General features: G+C 36.9%; 1 protein-coding gene across 1 annotated transcript in view; it reads right to left on the reverse strand.

The window, feature by feature from the left end:
* The window catches only part of LOC117335932 (chromodomain-helicase-DNA-binding protein 1-like), a 43,707-nt gene that overhangs the window by 17,554 nt on the left and 8,048 nt on the right, over positions 1-18,105 (reverse strand). The window contains exons 3-12 of the mRNA XM_033896216.1: positions 12,216-12,322; positions 11,986-12,115; positions 11,537-11,659; positions 9,319-9,475; positions 8,310-8,468; positions 7,827-7,940; positions 7,119-7,289; positions 5,931-6,044; positions 3,716-3,830; positions 2,818-2,971 (exon numbers count right to left, since the gene is read on the reverse strand). Coding sequence (XP_033752107.1) covers positions 2,818-2,971; positions 3,716-3,830; positions 5,931-6,044; positions 7,119-7,289; positions 7,827-7,940; positions 8,310-8,468; positions 9,319-9,475; positions 11,537-11,659; positions 11,986-12,115; positions 12,216-12,322 — 1,344 coding nt within the window. The remainder of the gene's footprint in view (positions 1-2,817; positions 2,972-3,715; positions 3,831-5,930; positions 6,045-7,118; positions 7,290-7,826; positions 7,941-8,309; positions 8,469-9,318; positions 9,476-11,536; positions 11,660-11,985; positions 12,116-12,215; positions 12,323-18,105) is intronic.

The raw sequence follows: 18,105 nt of genomic DNA on the forward strand, positions 1-18,105 counted from the left end.
TGGGATAGGTCCATTGCAGGAGAATAATATAAGCCTATAATGTAGTAGACACAGGCTTGCTGTCAAAAAAATAAAGAAAATGTTTAACACACATTCCATTTTCCTGTCAAAATTTTAATATTTAATAACATGTTTTGTCAATGAAGATAAGATATCTGTGTTAACTTACCCCTACTTTGTCATTGGTGATGAGAGATTTGTGTTAACTTACCTATGCTGTGTCATTGGTGATGAGAGATTTGTGTTAACTTACCCCTAATTTGTCATTGGTGATGAGAGATTTGTGTTAACTTACCCCTACTTTGTCATTGGTGATGAGAGATTTGTGTAAACTTACCCCTACTTTGTCATTGGTGATGAGAGATTTGTGTAAACTTACCCCTACTTTGTCATTGGTGATGAGAGATTTGTGTTAACTTATCCCTACTTTGTCATTGGTGATGAGAGATTTGTGTTAACTTACCCCCACTTTGTCATTAGTGACGAGAGATTTATGTTAACTTACCCCTACTTTGTCATTGGTGATGAGAGATTTGTGTTAGCTTATCCCCAATTTGTCATTGGTGATGAGAGATTTGTGTTAACTTACCCCCACTTTGTCATTGGTGATGAGAGATTTGTGTTAACTTACCCCTACTTTGTCAATGGTGATGAGAGATTTGTGTTAACTTACCCCTAATTTGTCATCAGTGACGAGAGATTTGTGTTAACTTACCCCTAATTTGTCATCAGTGACGAGAGATTTGTGTTAACTTATCCCCACTTTGTCATTGGTGATGAGAGATTTGTGTTAGCTTACCCCTACTTTGTCATTGGTGATGAGAGATTTGTGTTAACTTACCCCTACTTTGTCAATGGTGATGAGAGATTTGTGTTAACTTACCCCACTTTGTCATTGGTGATGAGAGATTTGTGTTAACTTACCCCTACTTTGTCATTGGTGATAGGAGATTTGTGTTAACTTACCCCTAATTTGTCATTAGTGATGAGAGATTTGTGTTAACTTACCCCTACTTTGTCATATGTGACGAGAGATTTGTGTTAACTTACCCCTACTTTGTCATTGGTGATGAGAGAATTGTGTTAGCTTAACCCTACTTTGTCATTGGTGATGAGAGATTTGTGTTAACTTACCCCTAATTTGTCATTGGTGATGAGATATTTGTGTTAACTTACCCCTAATTTGTCATTGGTGATGAGAGATTTGTGTTAACTTACCCTTACTTTGTCATTAGTGACGAGAGATTTGTGTTAACTTACCCCCACTTTGTCATTAGTGACGAGAGATTTATGTTAACTTACCCTTACTTTGTCATTGGTGATGAGAGATTTGTGTTAACTTACCCCCACTTTGTCATTGGTGATGAGAGATTTGTGTTAACTTACCCCTACTTTGTCATTGGTGATGAGAGATTTGTGTTAGCTTAACCCTACTGTGTCATTGGTGATGAGAGATTTGTGTTAACTTAACCCCACTTTGTCATTGGTGATGAGAGATTTGTGTTAACTTACCCCCACTTTGTCATTGGTGATGAGAGATTTGTGTTAACTTACCCTCACTTTGTCATTAGTGACGAGAGATTTGTGTTAACTTACCCCTAATTTGTCATTAGTGATGAGAGATTTGTGTTAACTTACCCCTACTTTGTCATTGGTGATGAGAGATTTGTGTTAACTTACCCCCACTTTGTCATTAGTGATGAGAGATTTGTGTTAACTTACCCCCACTTTGTCACTGGTGATGGGAGATTTGTGTTAACTTACCCCTACTTTGTCATTGGTGATGAGAGATTTGTGTTAACTTACCCCTACTTTGTCATTGGTGATGAGAGATTTGTGTTAACTTACCCCTACTTTGTCATTGGTGATGAGAGATTTGTGTTAACTTACCCCACTTTGTCATTGGTGATGAGAGATTTGTGTTAACTTACCCCTACTTTGTCATTGGTGATGAGAGATTTGTGTTAACTTACCCTACTTTGTCATTGGTGATGAGAGATTTGTGTTAACTTACCCCTAATTTGTCATTAGTGATGAGAGATTTGTGTTAACTTACCCCTACTTTGTCATTGGTGATGAGAGATTTGTGTTAACTTACCCTACTTTGTCATTGGTGATGAGAGATTTGTGTTAACTTACCCCCACTTTGTCATTGGTGATGAGAGATTTGTGTTAACTTACCCTTACTTTGTCATTGGTGATGAGAGATTTGTGTTAACTTACCCCTACTTTGTCATTGGTGATGAGAGATTTGTGTTAACTTACCCCTTACTTTGTCATTGGTGACGAGAGATTTGTGTTAACTAACCCCTAATTTAATTTGTCATTAGTGATGAGAGATTTGTGTTAACTTACCCCCACTTCGTCATTGGTGATGAGAGATTTGTGTTAACTTACCCTCACTTTGTCATTGGTGATGAGAGATTTGTGTTAACTTACCCTTACTTTGTCATTAGTGACGAGAGATTTGTGTTAACTTACCCCTAATTTGTCATTAGTGATGAGAGATTTGTGTTAACTTACCCCCACTTTGTCATTGGTGATGAGAGATTTGTGTTAACTTACCCCCACTTTGTCATTGGTGATGAGAGATTTGTGTTAACTTACCCTTACTTTGTCATTGGTGATGAGAGATTTGTGTTAACTTACCCCCACTTTGTCATTAGTGACGAGAGATTTGTGTTAACTTACCCCCACTTTGTCATTGGTGATGAGAGATTTGTGTTAACTTACCCTTACTTTGTCATTGGTGATGAGAAATTTGTGTTAACTTACCCCCACTTTGTCATTAGTGATGAGAGATTTGTGTTAACTTACCCCTACTTTGTCATTGGTAATGAGAGATTTGGCCCCGAGTGTGAACTGTCCTTCCTCGATGACTTTCTCTGTGAGGCGGAGTTTGTCCTCTGCCCGCCGTAGAATAATCTCCTCAACAGTATTAGTTGCTATCAGCCTCATTATTTTCACTGGTCTGTGGGATCATGTGATCAGTATTAAATCTCAACGTCTCAATTACACAATAATATGATGTCAATACAACACAATCAAATGATCAGGGTCCTCAATATTTCTTTGCTTCATTTAATATGGGGACAGTACTCAAATATATACTACATGTAATACAGATCCATCTTCATTGTGTGGAAAGGCTATAAAGGGACATTTATCAACTTTTAAAGAGAATACAGACATGTAAAAAAGGGCTTCATAAGTGTTATACATCATAGGGTCAATTATTAACAATCAGAGTTCAAACTAACACTAGCTAGCAAATTTCATTTAAAAAAAAAAAATTCAAATATGTATTTGAATTATCCACTGATTTGAAGTGATTTGAAGTGGTATATTGTTAATGAATTACTATTTATATGGTCCAAATACACAATAAACAACATCATAATTATGTAATATATTGATTTGATACTAGGATACTCTACTATGATTAACTAAATGTGACCTTTGACCCTTTAACTTGGAACGATGGCCATTCAAATCTAATAAACCCCACATCTGCTAATCACAGGGAAACATCATGAGAAATTTCAAGTTAAATTTGACCTTCTGGATTCCAAGATAATTCCTGGAAACAAAAGTGCAGACAAATGGACATATACTACGATTATCATTGGTCACCTGAATTTTCATGTGGAGCCCTAATTACAAAATATGTATTTCCAATGTCATTAATGGTATATAGAGTGATATTAGGAGTTACCGGACTTGTCCAATACGATGTGCCCTAGCCGCGGCCTGGAGGTCATTCTGAGGGTTAAAGTCACTGTCCACAAATATCACAGTATCAGCTGCCACCAAGTTTAATCCCTGACCACCTGTAAATGTTTTATACATGTGTGTCTTAATGATAATACATGTGTGTCTTAATGATAATACATGTGTGTCTTAATAATAATACATGTGTGCCTTAATGATAATACATGTGTCTTAATGATAATACATGTGTGCCTTAATGGTAATACATGTGTGTCTTAATGATAATACATGTGTGTCTTCATGATAATACATGTCTGTCTTCATAATAATACATGTATGTCTTAATGATAATACATGTGTGTCTTAATAATAATACATGCGTGTCTGAATAATAATACATGCATGTCTTAATGATAATACATGTGTGTCTTAATAATAATACATGTGTCTTAATGATAATACATGTGTGTCTTAATAATAATACATGTGTGTCTTAATGATAAAACATGTCTGTCTTAATGATAAAACATGTGTGTCTTAATGATAATACATGTGTCTTAATGATAATACATGTGCATCTTAATTATAATACATGCATGTCTTAATAATAATACATGCATGTCTTAATAATAACACATGTATGTCTTAATAATAATACATGCATGTCTTAATGATAATACATGTGTCTTAATGATAATACATGTGAGTCCTAATGATAGTACATGTATGTCTTAATAATAATACATGTGTGTCTTAATAATAATACATGTGTGTCTTAATAATACATGTTTGAATCACGCAAATATCTATGTACATGTATAACATGATACAATGTTTCTTTAACTTCAATGAATGTGAAATAACAATCACATAACATCCATCACACATATATAACTACCCTGTTGTCAGGTCTTAACATCCATCACATAAATAGGAAATTGTGAATACAGCCTCACAGATCTACATTAAATTGCTCTAACTTAAGTCTAACACAGCTCTCGTTTACTTGTATGATATATAAAATGGTAATATATGTGATCAGAAAGAATTTAATTATGACTGTAAAAACTGGTGTCAGACTAAGTTGGCTGTATTAGACAGGTGGTAAACTGATACAGGTGGTCACATTAGATAGGTGGCCATTTAATACAGGTGGTCTCATTAGATAGGTGGTCATTTAATACAGGTGGTCACATTAGATAGGTTATCATTTAATACAGGTGGTCACATTAGATAGGTTATCATTTAATACAGGTGGTCACACTAAATAGGTGGACATTTAATACAGGTGGTCACATTAGATCGGTGGTCATTTAATACAGGTGGTCACATTAGATAGGTGGTCATTTAATACAGGTGGTCACATTAGATAGGTGGTCATTTAATACAGGTGGTCACATTAGATAGGTGGTCATTTAATACAGGTGGTCACATTAGATAGGTGATCATTTAATACAGGTGGTCACATTACATAGGTGGTCATTTAATACAGGTGATCACATTAGATAGGTGGTCATTTAATACAGGTGGTCACATTAGATAGGTGATCATTTAATACAGGTGGTCACATTAGATAGGTGGTCATTTAATATAGGTGGTCACATTAGATAGGTGGTCATTTAATACAGGTGGTCATATTAGATAGGTGATCATTTAATACAGGTGGTCACATTTCGATAGGTGGTCATTTAATACAGGTGGTCACATTAGATAGGTGGTCATTTAATACTGGTGGTCACATTACAGAGGTGGTCATTTAATACAGGTGGTCACATTAGATAGGTGGTCCTTTAATACAGGTGGTCACGTTAGATAGGTGGTCATTTAATACAGGTGATCACATTTAGATAGGTGGTCATTTAATACAGGTGGTCTCATTAGACAGGGGATCATTTAATACATACGGTCTTATTAGACAGGGGATAATTTAATACAGGTGGTCTTATTAGACAGGGGATCATTTAATACAGGTGGTCTCATTAGACAGGGGATCATTTAATACAGATGGTCTCATTAGACAGGGGGTCATTTAATACAGGTGGTCTCTTTAGAAAGGTGGTCATTTAATACAGATGGTCACTCATACCAGAAGGTCTGACTTTGTTTTTGTATTACAATATCAAAACTTTCTCAGTCTCCAGACACCTAAAGTATCCACCCTCTCTGAGTACAATGTGATATCTAAAAACTGAAATGTGACATAAAAAGTAATCTTATACCTGCTTTTGTGCTTAGTAAGAACACAAAAGTTTCCTCATTTTTGTTGAAGTTTTGTACTGCTAGAAACCTTTCTTCTCCCCTTACAGATCCATCCAGACGTTCATAGTTATAATCTGTCCAAAGAAATAAAACATAGTAGAATTTCATCATTTTACAAAACTACTATACAAACCCTAGGCAGAGAATGTTTGTGAAACATATGTGTTACAATTCCCCTTTGATTGAATCTAAAGTAAAAGCAAATTTTAAGACATCCCTAAAAATGAATTAATTTGCATTACTCTAAATAAAACTTCACCTACAAATGGACAAACATCCTGATAAAAGTATTCAGACGTACACCCTGATTCCAGTATACAGACAGATGGACAAACACCCTGATATCAGTATAGACAGATGGACAGACATCCTGATACCAGATACAGACAGATGGACAGACATCCTGATTCCAGTAAACAGACAGATGGACAGACATCCTGATAACAGTATACAGACAGATGGATGGACATCCTGATACCAGATACAGACAGATGGACAGACATCCTGATTCCAGTAAACAGACAGATGGACAGACATCCTGATTCCAGTAAACAGACAGACGGACAGACATCCTGATTCCAGTATACAGACAGATGGATGGGCATCCTGATACCAGTATACAGACAGACACCTTGTTATCAGTATACAGACAGATGGACGGACATCCTGATTCCAGTAAACAGACAGATGAACAGACATCCTGATACCAGTATACAGACAGATGGACAGACATCCTGATACCAGTATACAGACAGACGGACAGACATCCTGATAACAGTATACAGACGGACAGACATCCTGATTCCAGTATACAGACAGATAGACAGACATCCTGATAACAGTATACAGACAGACGGACAGACATCCTGATAACAGTATACAGACAGACGGACAGACATCCTGACAGTATACAGACAGACGGACAGACATCCTGATAACAGTATACAGACAGACGGACAGACATCCTGATTCCAGTATACAGACAGATGGATGGTCATCCTGATACCAGTATACAGACAGACACCTTGTTATCAGTATACAGACAGATGGGACGGACATCCTGATACCAGTAAACAGACAGACACCTTGGTATCAGTATACAGACAGATGGACGGACATGCTGATACCAGTATACATACAAACCTTACCTCTGTAACCAAGGTAGTCCTGTAAGATGTCTAGCATGTGTGTCATCTGAGAAAACAGGAGGACTTTATGTCCAGTCTGTTTCAGATGACACAGAAGTTTATCAATCAGCACCAGTTTACCACTCGCCTCCACCAAGTGGTCTCCCAACACAAATGGCTCTGGCTCCACACCTGTCACATAAAAATACAATTGTAAACAGTAACACCTGTCTACAGGTACACATTTGTCATATTAAAATATAATTGTATATACTTTGATACTCATATGATAGTGATACATAGTTACACCTATCAAATACAGGTAAAGAGTCACATATATCACATACAGGTAAATAGTCATACCTATCACATACAGGTAGATAGTCATACCTATCACATACAGGTAGATCGTCATATCTATCATATACAGGTAAATAGTCATACCTATCACATACAGGTAGATAGTCATATCTATCACATACAGGTAAATAGTCACACCTATCACATACAGGTAAATAGTCACACCTATCACACAGAGGTACAAAGTCACACCTGTCACATACAGGTAAATATTTACACCTGTCAAATTCAGGAAAATGTCACACAAAAGATACAGTTACACCTTTTGAAATATACGTGTAGACTTTCCAGACAAAGACAGATACATAGGTGTTTTGATGCAACGAATGCTTAAAAAGAAGAAACTGTAACAAAGGAGACCTTTCTTACCATCGAACAGGTAGGGATGGTTGACACACTTGCGGAGCTGCATTAGGATGTTCATCAGGCGCGGGCTTCCTCCTCCTCCTCCTCCTGAGTAGTTCGCCATTGTCTCAAAGACCGCTAAAACAGGTCAAAAAGAGCAGGGTTGAACAAGGTCAAATATAAACTTGAAAAAGTGAGAGAACCAACACTCCTGATGTATCAAAATGCGGCACTGCTCCTGAGGTCAAATATAGTACGCAAAGTACAAAGACAGGATTGCCACCATGTATAATAATCATATACATAACAATTATATTATATGTAATATATCATAAGGATAGTGTGTTATGGATCAAAATGATATACATTAATTTTGTATGACAATTGTATACTTTAAAGATTCTTGCTAATACAACTCCAAATCAAGAACTAATTTAAATTTTGCTGGCCTTTAAATCTAAATCTGAACAATGTGAGAGAATGTGAGAACTCCAATTCTGCCCTTACTTAGGTCCTTGGTGAGAATCGCCTTGTAGAGTTTTTTCTGTAGCTTTGAGACACCATGGTAGAGGACAACTTCTGTTTTTTTGGGTAGGTCCTTTAGTACTCCCTCCTTGGTCCTCCTCAGCAGGTAAGGCTGGAGGAGGGCGTGGAGCTCCGACACACCTGTACCAACAACTCACACTTAAAAGTTTGACAGCCTAACATGAGCCTGTATCTCCAGCAAACATAGAAATTTAATATATAATAATGAGTGATATCAATCAATATCATTCTATTTCTCTCTACTCTTTAGTTCCCTCATCATGCTATTTACCTCATCATCTTATTTCCCTCTTCATTCTATTCCCTTCAACATCTCATCATTCTATTTCCCTCTACATAATTCATATTTGAAGATATTTCCCACCTTTTATTTCCCTCATAACACTATTTCCCACATCATTCTTTTTTCTCACGCTTTTTCCTTCATCAATTTACTTCCCTCTTTATTCTATTTCCCTCTACATAATTCATATTTGAAGATATTTCCCACCTTTTATTTCCCTCATAACACTATTTCCCACATCATTCTTTTTTCTCATGCTTTTTCCTTCATCAATTTACTTCCCTCTTTATTCTATTTCCCTCTACACTCTTTTCCAGAAACTATTTTACCTGTTCAATCTATTTCCCTCTTCATCACATTTCTCTCTTATCTTTATTTCCCACATTATTCCATTTCCCTCCACTCTTTGTTTCCCACAACATTCATTATTTCCCTCATCATGCTATTTCCCTTGTCATTCTATTTCCATCTACTTTATATTTCCATCACAATCTTTTTCCCTCATTATCTAATTTCCCACTACATTATATTTCCCTCATCACCACTTTTTCCCTCATCATCTCATCATTTTTCTCTATACATGAATCATATTTCCCTCAACATTCTATTTCCCTCTAAATTATATCATTTAGAATGATCATTTAAGGCTGTATTATAAGCAAATCCCATGTCACTAAGACCTGTTACCTTTAGAACGGTCAATGTCCTTGAACTTTCGAAGAAATTTCTCCAGACCAGAGAGTCTGAACCTAGTGGGGTAGATGAAGCCAAGGAGAGAATAGAGTTCCTCCAGGTTATTCTGTACAGGTGTTCCTGTTAACAGGACACGATGTCTCATACTCCACTGTAACAGATCAAATATGTAAATCAGAGTATATTTGTTGGAGTGTTGGACTGGTATGTACACCAGATACTATGTGTGAGAGTTGTGTCCAGCAAAGATTTGTCCGTGTATATGTCAAACTTACATTGATTAGAGTTGTGTCCAGCAAAGATTTGTCCATGTATATGTCAAACTTACATTAATGAGAGTTGTGTCCAGCACAGATTTGTCCATGTATGTCAAACTTACATTAATGAGAGTTGTGTACAACACAGATTTGTCCATGTATGTCAAACTTACATTAATGAGAGTTGTGTACAACACAGATTTGTCCATGTATGTCAAACTTACATTAATGAGAGTTGTGTCAACACAGAGTTGTCCATGTATATGTCAAACTTACATTAATGAGAGTTGTGTCCAGCACAGATTTGTCCATGTATGTCAAACTTACATTAATGAGAGTTGTGTCCAGCACAGATTTGTCTGTGCATATGTCTAACTTACATTAATGAGAGTTGTGTCCAGCACAGATTTGTCCATGTATGTCAAACTTACATTAATGAGAGTTGTGTCAACACAGAGTTGTCCATGTATATGTCAAACTTACATTACTGAGAGTTGTGTCCAACACAGATTGGTCTGTATATATGTCAAACTTACATTAATGAGAGTTGTGTCCAGCACAGATTTGTCCTGTATATGTCAAACTTACATTAATGAGAGTTGTGTCCAGCACAGATTTGTCCTGTATATGTCAAACTTACATTAATGAGAGTTGTGTCCAGCACAGATTTGTCCATGTATGTCAAACTTACATTACTGAGAGTTGTGTCCAACACAGATTTGTCCATGTATGTCAAACTTACATTAATGAGAGTTGTGTACAACACTGATTTGTCTGTGTATGTCAAACTTACATTACTGAGAGTTGTGTCCAACACTGATTTGTCTGTGTATGTCAAACTTACATTGATGAGAGTTGTGTCCAGCACAGATTTGTCCATGTATATGTCAAACTTAAATCAATGAGAGTTGTGTCCAGCACAGATTTGTCCATGTATATGTCAAACTTACATTAATGAGAGTTGTGTCCAGCACAGATTTGTCCATGTATATGTCAAACTTACATCAATGAGAGTTGTGTCCAACACAGATTTGTCCATGTATATGTCAAACTTACATTACTGAGAGTTGTGTCCAACACTGATTTGTCTGTGTATGGCAAACTTACATTGATAAGAGTTGTGTCCAGCACAGATTTGTCCATGTATATGTCAAACTTACATTACTGAGAGTTGTGTCCAACACAGATTTGTCCATGTATATGTCAAACTTACATTACTGAGAGTTGTGTCCAGCACAGATTTGTCCATGTATATGTCAAACTTAAATCAATGAGAGTTGTGTCCAGCACAGATTTGTCTATGTATATGTCAAACTTAAATCAATGAGAGTTGTGTCCAGCACAGATTTGTCCATGTATATGTCAAACTTACATTAATGAGAGTTGTGTCCAGCACAGATTTGTCCATGTATATGTCAAACTTTCATTAATAAGAGTTGTGTCCAGCACAGATTTGTCCATGTATATGTCAAACTTTCATTAATAAGAGTTGTGTCCAACACAGATTTGTCCATGTATATGTCAAACTTACATTACTGAGAGTTGTGTACAACAGAGATTTGTCCATGTATATGTCAAACTTTCATTAATAAGAGTTGTGTCCAGCACAGATTTGTCCATGTATATGTCAAACTTTCATTAATAAGAGTTGTGTCCAGCACAGATTTGTCCATGTATATGTCAAACTTACATTAATGAGAGTTGTGTCCAGCACAGATTTGTCCATGTATATGTCAAACTTACATTAATAAGAGTTGTGTCCAGCACAGATTTGTCCATGTATATGTCAAACTTACATTAATGAGAGTTGTGTCCAGCACAGATTTGTCCATGTATATGTCAAACTTACATTAATGAGAGTTGTGTCCAGCACAGATTTGTCCATGTATTTGTCAAACTTTCATTAATAAGAGTTGTGTCCAGCACAGATTTGTCCATGTATATGTCAAACTTACATTACTGAGAGTTGTGTACAACAAAGATTGACTGTTTTTGAGACGGTGAGCTTCATCCACCACTACAACTTTCCAGTCCATTGAAGACAAGAATCCATTGAACCCTGTGTCCTTCATACAAAGCTACAACAGAAACAAACACATGGCTTAGTAAAACATTGATTTCAAAATTAATATTCTGGCAAAGGATTCTTGTGAAATTGGCAGCATTCAAGCCTCTATGTGTCAACAATTAACTCAAATTTGGTGATATTTCTATCTACAAAGTTCAGCTGCTTGTTGACACTTTGGTTATAGTGTAAGGTCTCTGAAACATTGTTCCGGTGAGCTAAAAAGCAGCTTTAATGCCCCGTTTTATTTTGTTACAAATTAAGTTCTCATGAAGCACTTATATGAACACAAATATTTTTAAACTAAATGAACAAATTTACAACAGCTTGATGAGATACCTCATACGTGGTAACAAGGACGTTGAAAGGCTGCTTGCCTGCCTTCACTTGAGACCGCAGCTTCTGAGCCATGGCGTTCCTCTCATCTTTATCCCCTACATAACTCTGTACTTCTGTATCAGGGGCAAACCTAAGTAAATACACATTAAAAGTTTTAAATCCATTTCACTTTCACAACTGTCGTTCATTATGGTTTATTTTATAGAAATACACCACACATACGTACATACCTCTTGAGCTCGGCTACCCAATTCTCCAATATGGATCTAGGACAGATGATCAGATTCGGTTTCCACTTCTTGGCTCTGGAGTCTACGTAGGTCAGGAATGCTATGGTCTAGCAAAAAAACAACAGGAATGTTCTAATTCTTTATTTGTTTAATGAGGATCACAAACAGCCCTAGGGCTACGAGATGCTCTCCTCAACACATAAAACAATACAGTATGTACAAGACGTAATCATAACAAACGCTCTCTCACGCACACATACATTCCATAACATAAAGAAGATGAGGTGGAGAGGAAGGATGAGGATAGAGGGAAAGTGGTAAAGCAAAGAGAGTGAAGGTATGGGAAGGGGGGGAGGGGGGGAGGGGTGTGTGTTAAAGATGAAATTAGAACCTTTTTGAATCAACAATATATTCAAATACAAAGTCAAAAATATTTTTGTTTGAGGAATCGATATTGTTGTCAGAGCCATGCAATATAATGTTTAAAAGGAGATCAGGCATAAGATTTACAATGAGATCTGGATTTACATTTGGAGCCAATTCGTTGCAAGTTTGTCTTAACAATTTCATACGCAAGTTGTTATATTTTGGACAGGTAAAAAAGAAATGTTTTTCGTCTTCGGGGGAATCCGTACAGTCGTCACAATATTTATTGGGTGTTAATCGGTATAAGAATCTTTGTTTGTTCAGGGCGCTAAGACCCATTCTTAGTCTACAATGATTGATTTTTCCTTTCCCATGGCCATAAATATATAAATCATTTGAGACTGGAGTAGAGAGTTGTGATAGGGCTTGTGAAAAAGATTCAAGCGTTGGTTTGTTCCGAATATGTTCAGGTAGGTTGTTCCAGTCTCTTATAGTTCTGGGAAAGAAAGATTGGTGATAGAACGACTTTCTGGAAGGAATAGGTAGAATTGTGTTTGAATTTCTGAAGTTGTAATTTTGTGTGCGATGACAGAGAAGTGGACAGATGTTTTCCAAATATGAAGGACCCATATTATGTTTGATTTTGAAAATCATTTTTAATCGAGAATTTTTCCTTCTGTCACTAAGTAACTCCCAACCTAGTTCAGATAGAAGTTTAGTATATTTGGTAACTTTATACCCTCCTGTGCAAATTAGAGCTGCCCTTCGCTGGACACTTTCAATAAGGTCGGATTCGTATTGGTTGCAATTATCAAAGAGTATACTGCCATATTCTAGAATAGACCTAACCAATGATTTATAGAGTTTCACTAAACCGCCCCGAGGGATTAAGTATGCTAATGACTGTAACATGTTTAGTATTTTATTTGCCCTAGCAACAATGTCAGATATATGCACTTGCCAGCTCAAGTCTCCAGATAATGATATGCCAAGGTGTTTATGCGTGTTGAAGTGCTGAATAGGAACATTATTGAGTGTAATATCGGGGTAGTTTAAGACACGTTTTTTGGAGAATAAAACTAGTTCTGTTTTAGCTGCATTAAAAGTTATCAACCATCGTTTAGCCCAGCTTGATAGAGTAGATAGGTCGTTATTTAGATTGTCGATAGAGCCACGGTTATTAATTTCAGATGAGAGAGATGTGTCATCTGCAAATAAATTAATGTCAGAAAGAATTCCAATGTTGATATCATTAACATATATTAGAAATAAAAGAGGGCCTAGTATAGAGCCTTGAGGGACACCCGCATTGATGTACATGCGTTCTGATGATTGTCCATTTAAAACAACAAATTGATTTCTGTTGGTAAGATAACTTTTAAGCCATTTAAGTAGATTTCCTCTGATACCAATGTTTTCTAGTTTGTATATTAATCCTTCGTGCCATACCTTATCAAAAGCTTTTGAAACATCTAAGAATACAGTACAGACTTCTTTCCCATCGTTAATGCTTTTATAAATTTTATGAATAATTTTAAGTAATTGGTTAACGGTAGAGTCATGTTTTTTAAAACCAGAGTTTTCTTTTATAAGGATATTATTTGACACAAGAAATTCATAAATGCGTTTGTAGACAATTTTTTCGAGACATTTTGATATATTTGAAAGCAGAGATATAGGACGGTAATTTTTTACATCTTTTTTGCTATTCTTTTTATGGATTGGACACACTTGGGCCGTTTTCCATATGCCTGGAAAGCAGCCTAAGCTTAGAGACAGATTAAATATATACGCCCATATATGACAAAGGGATTCTGCACAATGTTTTAGAATGAAATTTCCTATGCCGTCAGGCCCAGTGAATTTGCTTGTGTTAAGTGACCGCAATAATTTACATACTTCCTCTGGACTAGTTTGAATATCAGTGATAGATGGCATATTAACATGTGCATCTATGGTAGGTAGAACTGGTTTGTCGACATTGTCATTAATTGTACATTGATCGGAGAAATACTTATTGAATAGTTCTGCTTTATTTTTATCGTCGTTAATAATTTGGTTGTTTTCAGTAAGAGGAGGGATTAGATGATCCGACTTTTTCCCTAGAAGTGATTTGGTGATAGACCAGAATTTTTTTGTATTAGTGTTTTTGTTCGTTAGTGTATGGATAGTGGATTCTTGATATCGTTTTAATGCGTCTCGTTTTAGGCGATTTGCTTCCCTACGGGCTACTTGGTATCTTAGCTTGTCACACTCGTTTTTAGTACGCTGAAATGATTTTAAACACCTATCCCTAGTTCTGAATGCTCTCCTGACCTCGTTTGTTAACCAAGGTTTGTCACGGGGACGAACGGTTACATTTTTGCATAAGATAAAGGATTTACATGTATCGAGGATAAATTTATTTACATTTGTTATGATGTCATCTATGTGATCGAATAAGCCAAAAAATATGTCTATGTGAGCAGTGGTAAAAGCATTGTTAAGGCCTACAAGATCCGCTGTTTTGTAATCCCATGTAGTTCTTTGATAGGATTGTTGTTTAGGTACTTTATACTTTAGTTTACAGTGTATAGTACAATGATCAAGATTACAAAGTGGGGAACTTACTCCGTGATTTACGACAAACTGGGTTTTATCAACAAAAATTAGATCAAGAATGTAAGCAGAGGTGTCCGTGATGTGAGTTGGTAGGTCTATTAGTTGGTGCATGTTATTTTGATGGGTAATATTAAAAAGACGTTTTCCTAGTTCACTGTTAATGTGGCGGTCATCCCATGATGAACATCTATCGTTAAAATCGCCGACAAGGACGATATTTAAAGGATTTTCAGACTGCATGGCTTGGATATTATCAGATAAGTAAGTTAGAAAAGAAGTTTTAGTTTGGGCATCTTGATTAGGTGGTCTGTAAAATGTTCCAAAGAAGATACTCCCTAACGGATGGGATATTTCTAGGATAATGCTTTCGATGTTAGGCGACTCAAGATCTAACCGCCGTTTACTAGTAATGGCTTCGCGAATGTAAATTGCCACACCACCGCCATGCCTATTTCTATCATTTCGAAAAAGAATATAGCCAGGAAGAAGAATGATGGAATCATTTAGCTCTGGACATAACCATGTCTCACTGACAGCAATGATGTCGTACATTAATTGGTTACAGAGTATACTATACTTTCTATCTCATCTAGCTTATAGTGATGATGGTTATTGTCATTGGTTGAGGCAAGAATACTTCGGACGTTTATATGACATATCGAGAGGTCATCAAACTTACTGGGACCAGGATTTGTATGAATGTCACCACAAAGAAGTATTATGGAAGGTAGGTAGCACAGGCAAAGCAAAAGAAGAACATCGTAACTAACAACATGTGCATGTGTGCGATGGAGAATAGATCGGTACTTTGTATGTATTTTACTTTTCAAGTTACGTATAGGGTTACTTATTCTGAGGCTCCAAATGCCAATCGAGCATCTATATTGTTCAAGACCAATCATATATTTTGGGGGGTAGAAGGAGGGGGAAAGTTAAAGAAATAGAAATAGTAAGGGCTAGGTGAGAAAGTTAAGGCTTTAATCCAGGGACGAAGCTAGAATACATTTGTAAAGTTAAGAACAACAATGGGTACCGTATTTTAGCAGCAACAATATATACAAAAACATTATCTTAAATAGTTTCCTAAGAATTTCCTATAACGACGTACTAGCTTAAGCAACCTAACAAAACATAGTTGACATGTTGTAGATAAAATTCACATCAAGTATATCATTAAGACAAAATTTGCAGGTTTAAAGTTCAATGATCAATTCGGATATGGTATCAAAAATTCCATTTATCTGGTTCAAAATCACTTTCATTATGGATAATATTCATATGCATCCGTATAAAAGGATCGTAGTTCAATACTCGCACCAGTATAATATAGTTCGGTTGGAAAAGAATAACATGAATCATAGTAAAAACATTGATAGTTTTTTTTTTTTTTTTTTTTTTTTGAACAACAGGAATGCTATAATAATGATTATGAAAAGATGAAACAAAAACAATAAAACAATAGAAACACTAGTTCTACAATACTTATTATATGTACAAGAATGTGTACTGTCCTGTTTTACAGGGGACTGTGCTTGCAATATCATGAGATTACATTCTCATTATGTTTCAGAGAAGAACTTGTTTAGATCAATTGACCCCTTTTGACCCTGCCCTCTGCCCCCTGGGGGGTCAGCTCCTTCCTTTATACAATTTTGAATCCCTACCCCAATAGGATGCTACCAGTCAAACCATTGCTAAGTTTCAGAGAATAAGTTGATTAAATCAATTTAGCCAAATTGACCCCTTTTGGCCCCACCCCTCAGCCCCCTGGCGACCCATGTCAACCCCAACATTTGTACAATTTTGAATCCCCACCCCATAACCATGCTAGCATACAAATGTGAGTAATATCCATTGCTTAGTTTCAGAGAAGAAGTTGTTTAAACAAATTGACCAATTTTGGCCCCGCCCCTCAGGCCCCTGGGGGGGGGGTCAGCCCCACCATTTGTACAATTTTGAATCCCCACCCCATAGGGATGCTACCAGGCAAATATGAGCGATATCCATTGCTGAGTTTCAGAGCAGAAGTCGTTTATATCAATTCTGCAAAACTGACCCCTTTTGGCCCCGCCCCTTAGCCCCCAGGGGGGTCTGCCCCATCATTTGTACAATTTCAAATTCCTACCCCAAGGTGATGCTACCAGTAAAATATGAGAGATATCCATTGCTTGGTTCCAGAGAAGTCAATTATATGAATATAGCCCGATTGACCACATTTGGCCCCGCCCCTCAGGCCCCTGGGGGGTCAGCCCCATCATTTGTACAATTTTGAATCCCCACCCTATAGTGATGCTACCAGGCAAATATGAGCGACAGCCATTGCTCGGTTTCAGAGAAGAAGTCGTTTATATCAATATAGCCGGATTGACCACATTTGGCCCCGCCTCTCAGGCCCCTGGGGGGTCAGCCCCATCATTTGTTCAATTTTGAATCCCCACCCCATAATGATGCTACCAGGCAAATATGAGCAATAGCCATTGCTTGGTTTCAGAGAAGAAGTCGTTTATATCAATATAGCCGGATTGACCATATTCGGCCCCGCCCCTCAAGCCCCTGGGGGGTCAGCCCCATCATTTGTACAATTTTGAATCCCCACCCCATAGTGATGCTACCAGGCAAATATGAGCGATAGCCATTGCTTGGTTTCAGAGAAGAAGTCGTTTATATCAATAGCGCCAAATTGACCCCTTTTGGCCCCGCCCCAGAGGCTCCCAGGGGGTCAGCCCCATTATTTGTACAATTTTGAGTCCCCTTCCCATAGCGATGATTCTGACCAAATTTGTTCAAATTCTGATCAGTGGTTATGAAGAAGAAGTCAAATAATTCAATTGTTGACGGACGGACCAGGTGAGCTAATAAAACTGGGCTAGGAGAGACGAAACATGAAGCGTTATTCAGACTTTATGCATATTTTCAATCAATT

This window comes from Pecten maximus, chromosome 10 (genome assembly GCF_902652985.1).
Source record: "Pecten maximus chromosome 10, xPecMax1.1, whole genome shotgun sequence".
NCBI classification, from domain to species: Eukaryota; Metazoa; Mollusca; class Bivalvia; order Pectinida; family Pectinidae; genus Pecten; species Pecten maximus.